The sequence below is a fragment of the Papilio machaon genome, chromosome 2, assembly GCF_912999745.1.
Source record: "Papilio machaon chromosome 2, ilPapMach1.1, whole genome shotgun sequence".
NCBI lineage: Eukaryota > Metazoa > Arthropoda > Insecta > Lepidoptera > Papilionidae > Papilio > Papilio machaon.
The window spans coordinates 6,573,285-6,593,639 of NC_059987.1; the positions used below are offsets into that span (position 1 = coordinate 6,573,285).

Here is a 20,355-nt window from a genome sequence, read left to right on the forward strand (position 1 = left end):
ATACAAATTTTGACATATTTTATCGACGCAATATGCATACTGAAAATCTTTGTGACATAACCTCAGGTGGCCGTCATTCATATGCCACCTTGTACTATATAAAAAAAATACAGTGATATTGAAAACGACGCAATCGTAATCGCAAGACCTTAGTCGATCTTTAGGGATACAACTGAAGAAAGATCATTCTGAGTCGTGATTAGAATTTAGTTACTAAATAAATCAGTCGCATTTTTTGCATTGCAGTATAATAAGTCGAGTGCGCTTTAGTACTCGTTCGTTGTTGAGAATGTGGTTTAAAAATAAAACTAGTCTATATCTAGCGGCGCGCTACTTGCACTGAAGTAAGTTTATTAAACAAAATAAACTTTAAGCAAATCGTTTTTTGCAAATGATGCTACATTTAAATATTATCTACAATAATAATAGAAAATTATTCATAATTTTAAGATGGCACCTTAAGTCTTATCTCGAGATGGTAATCTCTTTTTATAAGGATGTCAATAAGTAATATAGTAATTCTACATTTAAAAGCGCCTTGTTGGATTTTAAGAAGATAGATTGTTTTATACATACTTCAATTATAAATTGCATCGGTACATGTATTGCGTTACTTACATTTTCTGACAGTATTGACATACTAATATTAAAAATAATGATTATGTTGATTTGTAACTTAGTCTAAACGTGGGTTTATACTACCGAAGTCTGTTTATAAAGGAAATTACCTCTCATCTTATCAAAGATAATAATAGGGATGAAAATATATTTTTGTAAAGATATTTTAGCAATGGAAGCCTACGCTAAAAAGAGTGATTGAGATGATTGTAGTTTTGATTAATAACAGAGATTTATGTAATCCACGAGGATCTTGCGCACTTTGCTCTTCTAATTTGCTTTCTAGTTCCATTGGCAATTAAGAGTCATTTGTAGCTCCTGTATGCGAATGAATTTAATTTTACTGCGTAATTGCATGTCTAGAATTAACAACGTTTATTTTTAGATTCAACGGAAATTTACATTATGAAGAGTGGCTTTTCAAATACTGAGCAACAAAAAACTTAATACTCTTAGCTGTCCAGTTAGTACTAGCTAAGGACGCAATAAAATTGCATTAGTTAAAGTATAATATCTATGTTACTTCTATATATTTACATTGTTCGGTTTAAAATACGCCAATAAATGAAATGTCAAGTGAAAATTATTATAAACATTTTAACTCTATATTCGATCGTAAAACTTTGTAATGTTGATGTCCATAGTAGCAATATACATAAGTACATGTCATGTAAAGCATTTCCTCTTGAGCTTACGGATTACGGAAGTAATGTTGATTTATGTAAAGTTTGTTTATAGATTTTTTCTGGGATCATGAAGTGTGCAATTTAGAATGTCGTAAAAAGTACATTTGTATTATTTGAATTGAATAATACCTATTAGAAAAATAGCGTTCAACATTAGGTAGACGTTCAATAAATAAGCACCACACGAATAAAATCGATACTGCCGCCCTTAAACAAAAAAAAAACTCTAACCTCAAATCAAATTCTATAAGGAAATAACTACTTTTTTTTAATGTTAAATTCTACTGACCTAACACTTGACAGAGTTAGACCATTAGATAAGCAATTTATAAGTTTGATAGGCTTCCCGTTTAGCCGACTTTTAGACTGAAGGAATGACGGGCTGTTTCTTACGAACAGTATGTAATTAAAAGCTTTAAGGAATGTTTACGTTTTTTTTGATATAGCATTGCTTTTGACAGTTTGATTTACTTTGCTTTGATACCTAATGTATCAAATTAAGTAAGAATAGCAAGAAAATTATGATGGCAAGAATAAGATCTCAATATAACTCCTTGAGACTTAATACTGTAAATCTTAAGATTGCAAAGCACACCTTATGTTGAAGACTGTTTACCTCACAAATAAAACATTTAAGAAAACAGGATTTTCTTGTTAATTCAAATTTCTAAAGTGGGTCAAGCAGTAAATGTTAACTTGTGATAAGGTAAGTTTTAAATAAACATTGAAAAAATAAAACAACGAAGTTCTTTTTCACATCATCTACAATCAACTCGGAATGTGGACATGTGATCAGGCGAATGACGCGTGAAGTATGCGCACACATAAGAACGTTCGCGTGTGCGGACAGCCACAGTTACCGTTGGCAGCTACTTGTGTTGCATACATTGTTAGTGTGCGAGACATGCGAATATAGAGAGAGGTGACTTATGAAGAACTGAGCGATTTCACTTTACAAAAAAAGTATATTACAATTTACATATACAGTTTTCTAATTTAAAAGGCGTTTTATAATTCAATATAATTAAATTTTTTATTTATTCCGACTTTAAATATCCACACTTGTATGTTTTTTAAAGCGTATGCAATAGCTTCTATAATGATGAAATCGTTAAATATTGTTCTAGTACATTTAAAATTTTGCCTGTCTAAATTAGAGCTGTAGTTTGACTTCAGACATTACAAACCCTTTGAGAATATATTTTCCTAAGTACATACTTAAAGCATAACCTATAATATGTTTATTAGAAACAATAATGAGAAGAGAATTGCTTTCATACACACAAATAAGGTTACAATGTATGTACGGGAACTTTGTAGTTGATTTAACAACCATCACAAAACAGGCTGAGGTTACGGATTTACGGATCGAACAATTGATAAACGTATCAGATATGGGAAAAAGGAACAATAAAAATGAATCATTCTTAACTTAATATGCTATTTTAAAAGTGACTAATAGTCCTGAATTTTCTGTAGCCTCTGTGTATCTTATCACGTTACACACACACACACACGCACATAAGCATAACGTAGACAAGTATATGTATGTGTGAGTGCAAAGGTGGCGTCATCCAGAACACACCCACAAAGATAACAAGAAATCGACATGAAATTGCGCGCTTTATGGCATTATATTAGCTGTAGTGCGTTGCCATGGGTTACGGGGCCTAATAATGCGCGGGTTCTGCACGATCTCAAGATTAATCTTACGATTCTGTCATTATATGAAATTATGTTTAAACGTGACGCTTACATCACAATCGCTCTAAAAAAACAGACACCAAAATGTTTCAATACAATCGTTAAGGCGGCAGTGGACTTTGTGTTATTCAACTTACGCTCCTGTTAAGTTGATCGATTCGAGCAAACCAAATTTTGTTAATCAACCTAAAGATTAATCGTAAATTGATTATATTTTTAAAAATCGGGACATATTGGGCCGGTAGAATTTTAATTTTCTCTCCGCGAGTTTTATTAATCTAGCGGTAATTTGATAGCAGAAAATTATAACTAAATACATAATGAGTTGATAAATGTTTCTCTGGCAAATATAACTACGTAACTCGATATACAATCGTGACTAACTATGACTGACTGATTTGACGGGCATTTGAGTGTGTAATATTGTTTTATTGTCTTGTCTCAGGAATGACATTGCTACTTATATCTTCATCATCTTTACTTAACATTTTATCTTTCAAATGGAAAGTTCCCGGTTAATAATTTAAGTAGCTCTTATATACTTAAATATGAATTTGGCTTACCTGTTGACAATTACTTCACTTTAGGTATCAGTTATTTATTCTATTTTTAATTTTGTCTTTGCAATTTATAAAACATACTAGCTTTTACCCGCGACTCCGTCCGCGCGGAATAAAAAAATAGAAAACGGGGTAAAAATTATCCTATGTCCGTTTCCTGGTTCTAAGCTACCTGCCCACCAATTTTCAGTCAAATCGATTCAGCCGTTCTTGAGTTATAAATAGTGTAACTAATACGACTTTCTTTTACATATATAGATAATGCAAACAGTTATTCTTAATTGCAATTATTCTGAAACAGTTATTTCTATTCTACGACATTAATTTGTTTGCAAGAGTATTGATTTTCTAGAAAGTTCTGGGTAATCCACTTTCCTCGGATTGTCTGCAACATTTTCATTAACTTAATAAACCTAATAACTAAATAATACTTTTGTCCTATCATCCTATCCTCACTTTTTCTAATAAAATCGAGAAATTTCAGCGTCAGTCCAATTTATCTCTTGAAACAAGCACGTTTTGATGCAAAGATTGAAATCTTCGCAACTACGTATTTTATCAGTTGAAGAAATTTTGATATAAATACTGCGTAGATAGAATTATTATAGTAATGATGAATTATAATTGTTTTGATAAATTAAATGTTAATTTACTTTTAATATTCTTTTATTCGACAATCGTATCGACGTCTTCAAAATCTGGATTGTGATCTCTTCTGAATTATTAACGTCATTGGTTTCTTATGTTTTCACTCCTGTAATTATGTGACAGCCATCATCTTTTATTAACAACTAGCTTTTACCCGCGACTCCGTCCGCGCGGAATAAAAAATAGAAAACGGGGTAAAAATTATCCTATGTCCGTTTCCTGGTTCTAAGCTACCTGCCCACCAATTTTCAGTCAAATCGATTCAGCCGTTCTTGAGTTATAAATAGTGTAACTAACACGACTTTCTTTTATATATATATAGATATTCATACCTATCATCATTCGTATACTGTATCCATCATCACGTCTGTAGTTTTTTGTCCCAATTTATTTTTGATTATAACGAGTAGCAGTGTTCAGTTTTCACTTAACATTAGCTGAACAGTTTGAAACAATCTTTCACAAAAATAAATATTATCGTTGATATCTTTTATGGTTTCTGATCCCACCGTGAATTCACAGTATCGAAACATTTAACTAAACTATCTTGTGTTTATTTGTTAGACCTCAGAAATAGACACATGTTTAACTAACTGTTTTGGCAGTAAGAAAACGGCTAGCTATTAAACAAAATATACAATCAATGTTTCTTTTATTTGTATGTCTCTCTTCTCTGCCGTTGCAGTCTTGTCACTGGTCGTGGTTAATTGTCATCAAGTATTAATCTTATTAATGGATGAATATTTGAAGGTATCTGCGGAACGACTCTTAGCATTTAATGAAATTTGGCACAGATGTAGAACATTATCTGAAAGAACACATAAGCTACCTACAAAGTTTTTTTAATGCTTCGCAGACAGTCTCGTTGTCAAAAGCTATGTAATTGTATTTGACGTAAGAAAATAACTATTAACCTATGCGCATTCAGTTGTTTAAATTTTCTATGTCAATTGGCTTGCATACGAGATATTTTTATAAGAGTTTCTCAGTATTTCCGAGTATAATATATTGCGAAGAAATGAATCTTACGAACTTAATAGAACGTCGATGTTTTATTTACGGGAGCTCATTTTTATAAGCGAGCACAGTTTTCATAGCAAATAGAATAAATCTATTAAATTTTTAATTTAAAACTTGTTTTTTCCTTAAAAAATAAAATGGACAATCGAGCAAAGCATCGTAAAAAGTTATCTATGTTCAATGACAATGCACATTAGTAAGAGAGGATCTGCAAAAGTATGACGTACGCTAACTTATTACAGGACCTTCCTTTGCATTGTTTTGAAAATAGCACTGTTGGCAAATAATATCACAAAGATGTTAATGCAGTTATAAAGATTTGCTAATCTCAAACAATCAATCTCTACGTCATATTCTTTTATTTGGCAACTATTGTTTCGAATGTACAGCACCCTTTAAAATATGTAAATGATGAAAAAACAAACATTAAAATATTATAAGCATTTATTAAATATCGTAAGACGATATACAAATAGAAAATTATCTTCAATTGACATACTTGGTCAATCCAGTGACTTTTGAACAATGGCACATGGTATATAAAGGCACTCGGAATGTCGGCTTTTATCACAATTACATATTTAAAAAAAACAATACAAATACAAGTTCACTAACTGCCTATTTCCACTTAGGACTTAGCCGCGCGACTTTAGATGGCGTTTGCTATTTGTATAGCAGTTACTGCGCCAGTGGAAATTGGTCATCCGGCTAGTGGAAATATGCCGTAAACAATTCCCACTATATCTTACAAGTACATTGAAAAGAGGTCATATAACCTAATATTATTCTACACGCCTTTCAGGCATTTACACTAATATATTATAATCTAGAATTTTTTTTACTTATATAACTATGTGATGTTTTAATATAAAATTAAATTATCTATAACTAAGTACATTATTAATGCTGTTTCAGCTATCAAAGACAGGAGATTCAAGTTTAAAATGTTTAAATAAAAATATCACGCAGTATAAACACTTGCTTGAATACCTTTTTAAGTAGACTGATAAGTTAAAAATAACTGGTTTTCATTAACTAGCGAATTAAAATAAGATTTAAGAGAACATTTCTTATTACTTTTGAACGTTATCGCAAAATGCTCCAAGATTCATTTGTACATTGTATGAATTCTCAAAATAATATTAATTTTATGTTACATTACACCGTCCTAAAATTATTATGATTATTTAGTCGTATTACAAAATACATTAATTCAGTAAAATTAAAAAAAAAACAACAATAAAATTTTGGAATACTATTTCAAATAATGGTGGAATTTTTATGCAAACAAATAATACGTATTAAAAGTACGTGAATTGAAATGGAAGTCTTGATTTGTCATAATTATGTGTATTAAATTTAATGTACGACATGCTATTGTAAAACATTAAGGCACAGAATGTTCCACCGCTGAGGACGGATAATAAATAATGATAGTAAGTACATATATAAAAGATACTATCGGAAAATTGCACCTTTATTTAAATTTGTTACTATTTGGAAGACTCGTATTAAGTTTCGACATTGTCATACATTAATTTTGACCCTACTCATATGATCATCTTGCTTCTCGTAAACAACTTTTTCATTTGAATATAGTTTTTCTTGGATGGCTGCAAACGATTGCCCTTTTGTTTCAGGTAAAAGAATCAGTATGAATATAACACCACCCACAGATAACAAACCGAAACACCAAAACGCCACGTAGTTTCCTAAATTATCAGCAATCACCTGATACAACTTGGTGACAGCGAATGTCATTAAAGCTACGAATATTTGTATCACACAAGTGGCTTTCGATTTGATGTTCGTTGGAAATATTTCCGAAGTTATAGCGAACGGTACTGTAGCTAATCCTATAGTATAAGAAAATATAAAAATAGGTATCACAATGACAGGTATATAGCTAAGATTAACAACGTATTCACTGTTTTCGTGTTTCATAAAAAAGTAAGCTCCTATAATAATATTAGCTATACCGACTCCGCACGATGACACTAACAGCAGTGGCTTCCTTCCTAATCTATCGACTAGCTGTGAAGATATCGCAGAAGTTAACAACTGTACGGTTCCGAATAATATACAAGATTCTTTAGCTCCCAGCCCACCTTCCGCAGCTCCGAATATTTGCTGAGCATACGCTATTATAGCTGTGCTTCCACAAAACTGTTGTGTGAAATATATACCTAATAATATAATAAGTCCTTTCTTATTACCACCCACTGTTACTAAGTCCTTCCATCTGCTCTTCTCTTTCATATTTTCATTAACTAAATGTGACATACAATCTAGTTCTTCTCTCATGAAACCTCTTCCTCGGAGTTTCTTTAGAGATATTTCTGCTAAGTTATGTTGCCCCGATTTCAAGTGATAATATGGAGATTCGGGCATTGCGCTGAACGTTACTACGAAGAGTATCGGTATCGATATATTGAAGCTAGCCAGGCCGAGCATCGACACGTACGGACCGATGCAATACTGCGACAGGATTCCGAACTGAAATTGAAAATATGGAAATTACTTAAATTGCATCTTCGAATCGTAACAATTATAATTTTAATAATGATTTAAATATATAAATAATAAAAGTAAAAAATCAAAAATATTTAATTACATTTTTGAGAACTATAAAAAAGGTTGTTTAAAACTATAAATATTAATAAAATTGGAGTGTCTGTATCGAGAAAAAATCATATTTCGTACACGTGATGTATTTACGTTAAAATAGAGAAAAACCGATTTTTTTTTTTGTCTGTCTGTAAGTTTGTACGCAAGAATGCTTTTATTCCGGGATATCAACTGAAGGGCTGAATCGACTTTGACGGTACTTTCACGGCAAGTTAGCCAATGCACGCGGGCATATTATAGGCTACCTTTTGTTTAAATTCTGCGTCGACGAAGTTGCGGATGAAAACTAGTCAACCATTAAAAGGGAAAACTAAGAAATGTATATTTTAGTTCCAACAACAATTACATCATCCATTGTTTACTTTTAAAATAAGGACAAAGAAGTAATTTAAGTATTTATCATTTTTTTTTATCCTTTTAGAATCTATAACAATTACATTTCATGCTAAACAAAATTAGACAATTTTACCTTAGACATAACAGTGATAAGGGTGGCCATTGCACCTCGGACTTCGTTTGATGCAATTTCACCCAAATACATAGGTGCGGCGGTGTAAGCTATGCCATATCCAAGGCCCGATATCAGCCTGGACACGTAGATTGTTGGCACATTGCTGGCTAACATCACCAGAATCCAGCCGACGATATAAGGTATTGCCGCCAAAAGTAATGTCTTCTTCGTACCTATCCTATCTGCGAGGTACGATGCCGGAATAGGACTGACAGCTGGAATTGATAAAAAAATTAATTGAATTTCATTTAAAAAAATCCATAAATATACTAGAACATGTTTTTTCAACATGGAGGTATCTTAAAATTGACCATTGAGCTTGCCTATTGTAGTTAATTCCAAAACCAATATTCAAGGAATTTCCGATATGATCTACGATAATTTGCTTGTAAAGAAGTCTAAGTGAATGATGCAATGTTTACTGTTCGTGGCAAACAATTAATATTGAATAATTAAAAGTTATACAATATTAATATATCTTAGTTGCCTTAAAGAATTTCTTTAAATATTGATTTTTTTAATAACACATATATCATCATTAAAATCATTAAAGTATTCTTATAATTGTTATTGGGAATTGCTGATCTTGAAATTTCTGATTAATATTGTATGTGCATACCTGCATTTGTCGATTATTCCTTTAAGAATAGAAACATTATGTGAACACAAAGATCTTATATTACCCACGAGGAAACACATTGTTCAAACCACACGTTTTGCTACGCTACTGACGGAAACACGCTATAGACCATGTCTCTTACAAATCTATAAATTTCTAGTATTTGTGGCTAACTTTTAAGATAAGATGCACTCTAATTTGATATTCTATTAAAGTCGAAACTATACCATCAATTTTTAAGTGGACATCTGGTCATCTCTCAGCGCAGTAGCAGAGATTTCAGGACCTTTAACGGTGTTTTGATGGAATATGGGATTAAGATGTAACACATAAGTATTGATTGAGAGATATACCTGAGCAAAGTATCATGAGTGAGGCGATCCATGAGCTCTGATCAGCTGTGGTCTGTATGGGCGAATCTTTGTCCATGAGGAGCGGTAGCGTCGGTGACGTCCAACCCACGGTAGTACCCGCCGCCGCCGTGATCAGCGTCGCTGGAACATTATTAAGATACAATTAAAAATAAGGTAGGTTTCTCTATCTCTCGTGTCATGACCCAAGAACACGTAACATATGTTAAGAACACAAATTCGATTCTAGAAACATGAACTGACAAATATCTATCTTTGATTTCTACCCGGCAAAGTATGATAAATCCGTGACATTTACACGTTGACACGTGGATTTCTCATTTTTGTTAAACTAAGCATGACATTCCACTGCCACCTTTGTATTGTTGTCACTGTTTTGTCGAAAAAAACGTAAGGTATGACAATACGTATCAATATAACATTTGTATGCTTTAATATTGTAGACAATACCAGTTCTGGATAACAAAAACTACAAAATGCCGTCAATAATTGAGGGTAAATTGTTTTTACAACCATTCATTAGTTACATTAATATATTTCCATGGAAAATTTCGGATACATAAAACAAGTAACCTTTATCAACTTTTTAATAACGTATTTATCAACAGAGCAAAAACTGGTTAATTTAAATTAGGTTTGATTGCCTCATTAGGGAATATTAATCCTGTTCTATTTTAATCTAGATCTATATCATCAAAGTGCCAATTTGTTTACGTATTATATTAATTTTTTAACCGAATTATTTTATGTACATTTTAAAATTAATTTTAAGTCGTTGTATTTTTCTTAATTACAATTTTTACAAAGACCGTTTCATTTTTATTGTATTTTTAAATTAAGAACATTTTAAAACTTTATTTCATCTCATTACTTTCTTTTCTTATTATTGATATTGAGGTAGGTAAATAAGCATTATATGAACTTGTTTCTCTCGACTAAGTGGAAATGTGTTATCGTTGAAATAATTGTAACGTCATTCTAAACAAACTATGTGTAATAAGAGGAAATCAAACGTTTTGATTACAGTAATATACAAGATATGACAGATAATTAAGGCAGATCATCATAGAGGAAGCTCCAGTAAACATTGAAGATAAACAGTGAATTAGAACTGCGTAAAATGTTTATTTGTATGCTACCTACAATTAAACTATGATTTTATGCCGTTGACAATGTTTATATGTTGTTTTAATCTTACTTATATTCTAAATGCAAATGTTTAGGTGTATAAATGAACGGTTGGTTATGGATGTTTAACAGGTATCTCTAGAACTGCTAAGCAGATCTCGTTGAAATTTGGCATAGATGTAGATAGTCTAGTAGAACACATAGGCTCCTATACTAAGTATGTTCTTTTTGTAATCACTGGCGAACGGAGTCGAGGGAGACACCTAGTATTAAATATTTGCAGACGGTCACTACTGCAACTATAAGGTTTCGAAGTAATTAAGAGTAAGAATGTCACACTTATTCAATTTATTAGATTTAAAAACACACTGGCTCCGTTCGCCGCGAATTAAAAAAAAACTTAATTAGCCTATCTGTTCTTGTAGGCTATGTTCTACATCTATGCTGAATTTCAGCAAGATCTGTTGAGTCGTGCTGGTGATACTTTCAAACTAACATCCAAACTTTCACATTTATTAATATTAGTACAGGTTAATATTAGAAAGAAGTAAGAGTAAGGACACATGCTTATTATGTAGGTATAAGTTTTATGAGGCCCCATCTACATATATTGCCAGGGGGAGCCTTTCGAGAAAAGGTTCATGAAATTGATTAAATCTTAATACTACATTATTGAAACCTCAAATTAAAGCTGGAAGCAGAAAAGGTCGTGGAATTTATACAAATTAATCTCTTATAAAAATGCCACGTATGCAAATTTACTTAATAAAAATTTCCTGTATATATGAAAAATTCTAATAGAATGTATTTACATTTTTTAATATTGTGTTTTATTGAGTAAATGTGACAAATAATTTAATAGTTGCCAAGTACTAACTAGTAATCAAGTTATTACCAGCGCAGTGACAGTTTATTTTGTCCTTGCTTCGCTAAGCTGACTTTCTTTTGCCACACTTTTATATCAACTTTGTGTCTTGTACGTGTTTTATATGTGGTAATAAATGTTTTTTTCTTTCTTAATTAATACGGTAATCAATATAAGTATTTTTTCTTTTAATAAGCTGCAAGACAGTAATACACAATCTTTTAATAAATGTATCGAGGTCGTATAATCAGTTATTAATTGTGTCGCATATTTTGCCTGTCTGTGTTCAGAATGACTCAGTAGTTTTTTCGGTTGATGGCTAAATATGTCTGATGTATACTCAAAGTTGATTCTAGAGCAAAAGTTGAAGTTAACAAAACATATTTAAAGACAGATGTTAACGTCTCAACATAAGGCGTTAATTATAGATGGGCCATTGTAAAAGGTTACATTTGACATTATCAAAATCCAACAAAGTAACCTTCTAACAGCGGACATAAGACATTATTTATTTTTTAAAGTTAGAACTGTACTACTGTTTACCTTTTTTGAAAGTCCATTACAAATTTATTGTAATAATGTCAATCGAACGTTCGTTACAATTTTGCGCCAGTGAAATCTTTTTCTTTTTAAACACTAAGGACGTTACAAAAAATAAAACGAAGAACATGTATTCTTCTTAACAACTGTATTCGAGTCATATATGTTTGAAGTCCGAATCGATTCATTAATTGTAATTGATGTTTTACTCAGCGTATCTCACTATAAGAATAAAATTAATAGACGTCAAATGTGACTTTTTAAATTGGCCCATCTATATTTCTAGTGACTTCTAAAGATATAATGAAAGATGTAACTAACATAAGTAGTACAGGAGAAAATAAACATGCAGCTAAACTTTTTTTTTAAATTAATTAGCAGGAATAGCCTAGACTGAGAGCCATCCGGTTTCTAACCCGGTTGATTCACTAAACAAGTTGACATTATATCCGTTTAGCCTGTTACAAATACGCCCATAAAAGGCATTATACATACTAGAAGGTTCTGAAGACCGGACAAACCATTGAAAAACACATTGAATAAAAAAACATTGAGATATAATTTGCAAACAAATTATCTTAATCTAAAACAACTTAAATGTAACATTATACGTGGGGACTTGCTGGATATATTTTTTGAGAATTTACAGTCTCGTAGTGATTTATAAAAGAAATGTGCAAAATGTTACTGAAGAAAAACAGTGGTGGAAGCCAGCAACATCTGTTGCACGAATTGGCCGGCTCGCCTGGTGCAATACCGCGACCACACAGAAGACTGACATGAAGTGGAAGTAATTCTGGGTTTCGTGTGAAGAGTGTGCGTTCCTGAGGCCTAATTTTAGTTCTAGTTTGTTAGTTAATAGTTAGTCCCAGTTAATAATGGATTTGATGGAGGATGGCTGGGGAAATGTTCCGTTTCTGTGTGTCGCCTCCTCCGTCAATTAAAGATAGGAAGTAGTCGCTTTGCCATTTCGGCGAATTCAGGCCGCTTGCTCGTTGTACGTATAAGATGGCAACCTTATAATATAAAAAAATAAATAGATACTTTTCTTGTGTCAGTAACATTTAAAAGGTCAAGTCAGGTATGGAGATCGGCAGGTGAGAAATCAACTAGAAAGTACGTGAAACTTTGTGCCTAAGGATAGATAAACATGTTATACATAATATGTATTTTAATATTAAGTATTATATTTAACAGATGTGACGCTACAGGAAATATTTAACATTAAAAATAGATTTCGTTTTTATCCCGCGTCAGTGACCACAGACTGTCACACGATATTATCGCGAACGAATTTGTGGTTCACCTTGATTTATCTCTGATTATTTTGCATGTTTGATAAATTGATTATTTAATTTTTTGGTTATGGTATGCTATATATAGTGCGACATACTTATTTATTTGGCGTGGAAAAGTCTGTGTATGCTGTATAAATTAAAATCATATTTGGTGTAAAATTTAAAATAAAAATATGCATGTAAAATGCAGCTCATATAAAAGCCAAGAAATACAGCCATTTAATTTAATAACACAAGATTATTATTCAATGGCGCAACATCTTCCCATATTTTTTAATGTAGAACAAGTTTGCAAAGAAACGTCTTTTATTTAATCGATATAACTTTTGATGTTAGGAAAGTCATGTATTTATTATTATAAACTAGCGGACGCACGCGACTTTGCAAACGCAGAATAAAAAAAGCAGCCAATAGATATGACAGCGTATATATCAGCTATATTCTCGTCAAAGTACAAAATCAGTCCAGCCGTTTCGGAGATACAAACATATAGACCAAAAATTAAAAAAAAATTTTTTTTAGTTGTAAGCAACGCAAATACATCACGTGTACGAAATATGATTTTTTTCCCGATATTACGTACGGACATGCCAATTTAATTAATATGTATAGATTAACTCGTCTTATTTTATTTTTTTGGTTTACCATACGCTTATTATTAAAAGTAAACAAATTATAGGTGTCTTTTATAAATAAAATATTATGAAATATCCCGTCAATAGGACTTTTATTTTATTTTGTTCGTCGTGTATACAGATATCGAAAAAGTTTAGAGATTAAGAAAAAATAGTTTGTTTTAAATATATACTACTGGAATTACTGCATAAAAAAAATTAAATAACATGTTTTGTTTGTCATAGTTTCTGAAGAAATTTGTATTAAGAAAACCGCATAAATTCATATGACATAGAATGAAATTGGCTTTAAAAGTTTTTATAGTTTTGTTTACAAACACGAGAACGATAATGTAGTTAGGAAATTGAATCGATTTTGTAGTTTTACTTTGCATATAACTTTGTTTCAGTGTGTCGGTAATTAAAATACATTTACGCGAATTTTAACGGTCGGTTTCCTTCGTTGAAACAATTTATTAGTGTCATCCCTTTCACTCTTTTAAGAAAAGAAAGAGATAAAAATATGTTTTTCGATTGCAATGTTTTTAGTTTAAAGTTTTTTTTATATTTTCTTAACTGTAAACATTATAAATGACCCTCACATCTCCCTGCATTTGTCTAAAACAGAGCTAATAAATTAGTGTTTCAAATTAGTATAATAGTTATATAGACTAGAACTAACCAAGAATTTAAAAATCCTGTCACAAGGGCGCTTCAATGGCTTCCTTATTACGTCACTTTTTAATGTGCACAAATAAATTAGGTCCATTATTTTTCGCAACATGGCGAGGGATTTTATTTTTCTAGTCAAGGTGTAATCTAACTTATTTTCCTCACTCATCGTTGACATTTATTCATACATAATGTTAATACAAATCTAGAACATACATACTAACTGTGCCCGCGTGAAATACTGTCTTCGGGTAGCATTTTTAATGACTAAGGCTAATTAATTTACTTATTTTACTTCAAATTATAAACTTGATATTAAAACTTTAACAAACATTGAATGTTATATTTATTTATATCAAATTAACAGCGTAAGAAATTAGTTTCAAGCTTCTCACGTATCCCTCAATGACGATACTTTTACCAAATTTCCACTCCTATAACCCTATTTTTGCGTTAAAAAGTATCCTATTTCCTTTCTCAGGCTTTAGAATATCTGTGTACCAAATTTCGTTTAAATCGGTTCAGTAGTTTGACAGAGTGAGTTACTTTAGCATCTATAATATTAAGTAAGGATTAAATTATAAATTATCCTCATTGTTATAAAGACAAGGCGATCTATAATCCATGTGTATGTAATTAACTAATAAGATAATATGTTTTTACATTATCATAGGTATTTTTATAATGATTGGTGTTAACAAATGATTGCATAATGTCAGATAAATTATAACAAATGTCTCGTGAAACACTTAATTGATGTAATATTTTCCTCGTGTTGGATTAAATCATTAAAATATTAATCTTCTATAACATATTAACAGGTTTATATTAAAAAAAAGGCTTATGTTAATAACTAACAAGAAAATAATTGCTTGACAGTCCGAGTTAAGTGCCGATTTTTTTTCTAATTTTATGGACTCTAAAGCAAATACTAATGTTATCACTAAATTTATTTTTACTTAAAAGGTTGCTTTAAAGGTAAAAAAAAGTATTGGTAAAATTTGCATAAAGCAATAAAAGCATTTAAAAATGTCTCATTTGTTTTTTACACAAAAAACTTTAAGGAAAATTAAAGTCATGTTTTTTGTTATTTCAAGTATTGATTTTTATTTAAAAGTTTTTGTTTAATAAAAATTAAATAGTATTATTAATCATCTCCGTTTTCACGTATTCGTAGCATGATGAATAATAATTTTATATACTAGTGACTCATCCTAGATTCGCTTAGCTAATCTTACAATTATCTATCTTACAGTTATCAGCTGTCATACAATTATTATAAATGCGAATGTTCGGATGGTTTTAGATTGATGGATGGGTGGATGCTCTTTGAAGGTGTCTCCGGAACGGCTTAACGGAGCTTGATGAAATTTGGCACAGATGTAAAACATAGTCTGGAAAAACTTAACAAGTAGCCTATGTGTTCTACATAGATTACTTGTTAAGTTTTTTCTTCTAATTCTGTACGAACAGAGTCGCGGGCGACAGCCAATTAATAGATAAATAAAAACTTTAAGGTGAAAGATCTTTTCAAATCTTTAGTTATTTTTAAGTTGAAACAGAACAAAAAATCAGTAAATGGCCTCTTTATAATATTGGTAAAAACTATTTTTGGTTAGCGTATATATAAAATCATTCCATTTTATTAATGTTTAAAGTGTTTAGTGTTTCCATATTGTGACACATCATTGACCTACTTCTTATTTATATATTTTGAATCAATTTAGTAAGGCTTCCATTGAAAAACAGTTGTACAAAAACTCATCATCCTTGTTTTTCTCCTTGAAAAAGAAACAGAAAACAATATGTTTTGTAGGAACCTTGGGTTGGGAATATATAAAAAAACGTTTGATCAATGTATGTTACAAAGGAAAATAACCTGTGATCATATGTGTGTTGTGGACAAAACAAAAAAAGCGATAGATTTCTCCTCAACTTGTATACTTTGTACGTATTTTTCGATATCACATGGTTTCTTTTAATACCTCGTTATCAGACAAGGTAGAAAATAATTGTATTATCATATCAGTATTAATTACCTTTAGCGATTATCGACAAATGTCATGATTTACTTAAACGAGGTTGGCGAACATCAGACGATTCAGGTCAAGGACGGCACACCAATAATTTTACACGCAATTATTGGCCTTTTGACATTTACAGTTCCTTATAATGGCTATTCATATTTTTTGAACACACTTTTATTTAATTAAAACCTTACTGCGTTTAATGAAATCATGTTTTCGCTTCGTTATTTCATAGAAATCTTTTGTTTATACTTCGAAATATAAGGAAAAGTAAATATGATTTTAAATATTGTTGGAAATTTTCTTGGCAGTTGCGTATTAATTTATCCGAATACGTGATTTACTGAACATTTGGTTAAGCGTATTATACTGTTGAAAAAACAAACACAACAACATTGTCACAATCTCTTTGAAAAAAAAGATATAAAAAAAGTTTTTACACAGGTGTTCGTCAGAGGAAACACGTAGTTATGTGTATGCGATAGGCGTATTGGAATAATTTAAGTAGGAAAAGATGTGTTAGCTGCCAAACGGAAATAATTCTAAGTAACTATCAAAAATTGTTTATATTCAACTGACGAATCTTATCCTTGTTTATAAAGTTTCGTGAAAACCTCACCTGTGAGATAAAAAACTTGAGAGGTGTCAAGGGACACCCGGATGGAACGAAGTTCCTTTCGATTAATTAGTGAAGGAACCAATGTTTATTCTATGAATAAAAAACTTAAGTCTTCACAAGAAGTACTTTTTATTTCTATGAATTTTCGTTATATATTGTCACGTCGTTGCCATGGTGAAGTAGCGAAAAGTGTCGTGACAACTTTTCGTAAGAATTTTTTCCGTCTAGCCCCCTTTCACAACGCGCGATAAGGAACTTCGTTCCAAAAGGACATTTTTAGATGAACAGTAGTTTATTTGTGTCAATGGTTTGATATGATGTAAAACATAGATATTTCTATTTCGCAACGAGTAAAACTAGTAAGTAGTGCGTATACTTCACTATCATAGTACGTTATAGATTGTGCATCATAGATAACCTAAATAAACCTTACACGATACTGCTGTTTGCTTATTACCACTGGTTGGAGTTCATAGAATTTATTTTGATGCCACAACTTTTGTAATGAATTCGTTTTAATGAATTTGTTTGAAAAAGATTGTAATCTCCCTTTTTTAGATTTGGGATGTGAAAAATTCGCCGCTTTGTTAGATATTATTTATTAATTAAATATTTAAATCTTTCTGTGTGTAGCAGCTCTGTATTAGTTTGCAAACGCATGTGTGACACACTTAATTAAGAGAAATCGGTCAAGAGCGCGAACTTGGTGCAAGATTATAATGTTGTAAAGGTAAGATTAGACAGGTACATAATGTCCTAAGCTGTTTAAACTAACCTAGTACAATTATAAATGTAAATTAATTCTTCAATTAAAAATGTTTTTATTTTTCCTGTGATGACCCCAGCCTTTTTATTGCGAATGTAAATAACTGATCCTACAAATAGGTTTAAATAAATATATTTTTATTTTAAAAACTAACTTCGTTTAGTTTTTCCTTGTGCTTGTTTTAATCACCTGTAATAACTTAACTTATTTTAACTATAGCTTTTGCCCGCGACTTCCTCGGCGCGGAAATTGAAAAAAACTGGTTAAGGTAAAATTACGATGTTTTTTTTCTGTGTTCTTAATCTGAACAAATCTAAATCGCCGTTCGGAAGATACATATTAACGAATAACAATAAATCCTAACATTTGCAATTATAATATTAATTATGCTAAGTGCCTTAACGGCGATTTTATTCTAATTAGAGTAAAATAATCGCATCACACGGTGAGTAAATTTAGAGACAAGATAATGACTATAAAACTCTAATTTCTGCTTGCAACAGTTTATTTATTGCCTGCTTAGAATTTTTATTGACTGACGAACAAATTCGATTATATTTTAGACGCTAATAAAAATATGAAAGTGGGCTTAGTTTGACAGTAATTGTACTTCGTATAATGCGGTTACAAGACAATAACGAGACAAAAATCTTACTTCTTACTAATATTATAAATGCGAATGTTATGATGGATGGATGGATGTTTGTTTGAAGTTATCTCCAGAACGACTGCATGGATCTCGATTAAATTTGTCATAGGCTATCTTTGATTCCGGAGATATTTACGGTTCCCGTGGGATACGTTCACATACTTCATCTTTATTTGGCATAGATATAGAATATAGACTCGAGTAACACAGTAGATACTTTTCACTTTTTTAATTCTGCGAAGACGAAGTCGCGGGGCAAAAGGGCGAGATCCAGTTAGCTGTTCTGGAGATACCTAAAAACAAACATCCATCCATCCATCTAAACACTGACATTTATAATATTAGTATGATAGTATGAAGTATGACGTACATACATTAATAAGTAGTAAGTATGCTTGTGAAACAGATCACTGATACATTATGACCACAACCTGTCTGGAAAGACTAAAGCGACGAAGAAATAATAAGATTAAAACAAGAAAAAATACAGTATACAAAAAAGAATCACAGTGTCGTTTTAGCTTGTCAATAATTTATGTATGTCTTGTCTGTGTTATAAAAGGTATGGTTTTTTACAGCTCCAAGTTATCATGTCATTAAAGTAACTATTGTCATTGAACTTTGCGAGTTGCGAGCGTTTGATCGACTGAGAAATTTAATTTAATGTTAAAGAATCAAAAGTACGATTACCAACATGGTAAACAGGAAATCAATTTTACCGAATAATTTGTAAAATATTGCAAAATCATCGTGACCATGAAAAGTTCAAAAGTAAATTTAGCGTACAAGTAATTTCAATTATTTCATAAGTAGAAATATGCATGTTGTAAATGAGTTTGATTCAAAAGTCAAAATGTTGCATGTAACTTCCCTTGTTTAACAAAAAGTGATACGTAAATAATAACTGTGTACAAACAACTGTAAACAAAACGAAACATTTTGTCGTTTTGGTCTGTTACTAGCTGGCTGAGACAGAACGACAGTGTTGCCAGTAGGGATAACGCCTCCAATTTTAAAACAACAAAAAATATTTATAAATTAAAATAGAAGTAAACACTAACCACTGAGTGCAGCGACATATTCCCTCCACTTGCTCTGGATACTCATTATTTCTGTTCACTGAATATATTGAAAAAAACATTTATGATTTTAGCACGGAAATATTGTCCATGTGGGCGCGCGTATTTCTTGGTGTGCGGTAGTCGTGCGGCGATCCAATAACGTATTTACTTTCGGTCTAATATTAGACAGGCACGTGGTGCACGCTTTTCGTCTGGCTCGTGAATGCTTTGCTGACTGTGTTTATGAACTTTGGAGTCCCGTTGTGTTGACGGTTTCGAGTGACAGACGCCGTGTCGTCGATCCGAGAGCAACCGCCACTGCTGTCGTCCGTTGCGCGCCGCCGCCGGCACGCTTGTGCTGTCGCTTTAGATAAAGCCACGCTTTGTTATTTGCATTATCATACATTGAGCTGCGTTCGACCACAATGATAACGTCATTTTGTAACTCGATTGGTTCCACTGAAAACCTCGAAGAAGGCACAGGGCTAGTGCCAATTCAACAATCGTAACAAAGCAAATGCCATAGCTTACAGGAAACTCAAGACTGACGAATTCTTTTTTTGCGTAATGCTAACCATGTAAGGAAAATAAACACAACACCTTCTTGGAACCGCGTATAAACTTATTTTACATACTTTATCAACTAAAACTATTAAATTAAAATAGCTACAAAAATAAGGTAAAAAATCCACTATGACATTATAAGACAGGTAATGTCAAAATTTCTTATGAAAATTTACCGTCCAGAAAA

General features: G+C 31.6%; 1 protein-coding gene across 1 annotated transcript; it reads right to left on the bottom strand.

Moving 5' to 3' along the window:
• Positions 1–6,510: 6,510 nt before the first annotated feature.
• LOC106714369 (facilitated trehalose transporter Tret1) lies at positions 6,511–20,011 on the bottom strand. Its single transcript, XM_014507403.2, has 4 exons — positions 19,605–20,011; positions 9,348–9,488; positions 8,334–8,590; positions 6,511–7,732 (listed from the first exon to the last, which is right to left on the bottom strand). Exons 1-4 carry the CDS (start codon positions 19,648–19,650, stop codon positions 6,764–6,766), a joined length of 1,413 nt encoding a protein of 470 aa, XP_014362889.2. The 5' UTR covers positions 19,651–20,011; the 3' UTR covers positions 6,511–6,763.
• Positions 20,012–20,355: the final 344 nt, after the last annotated feature.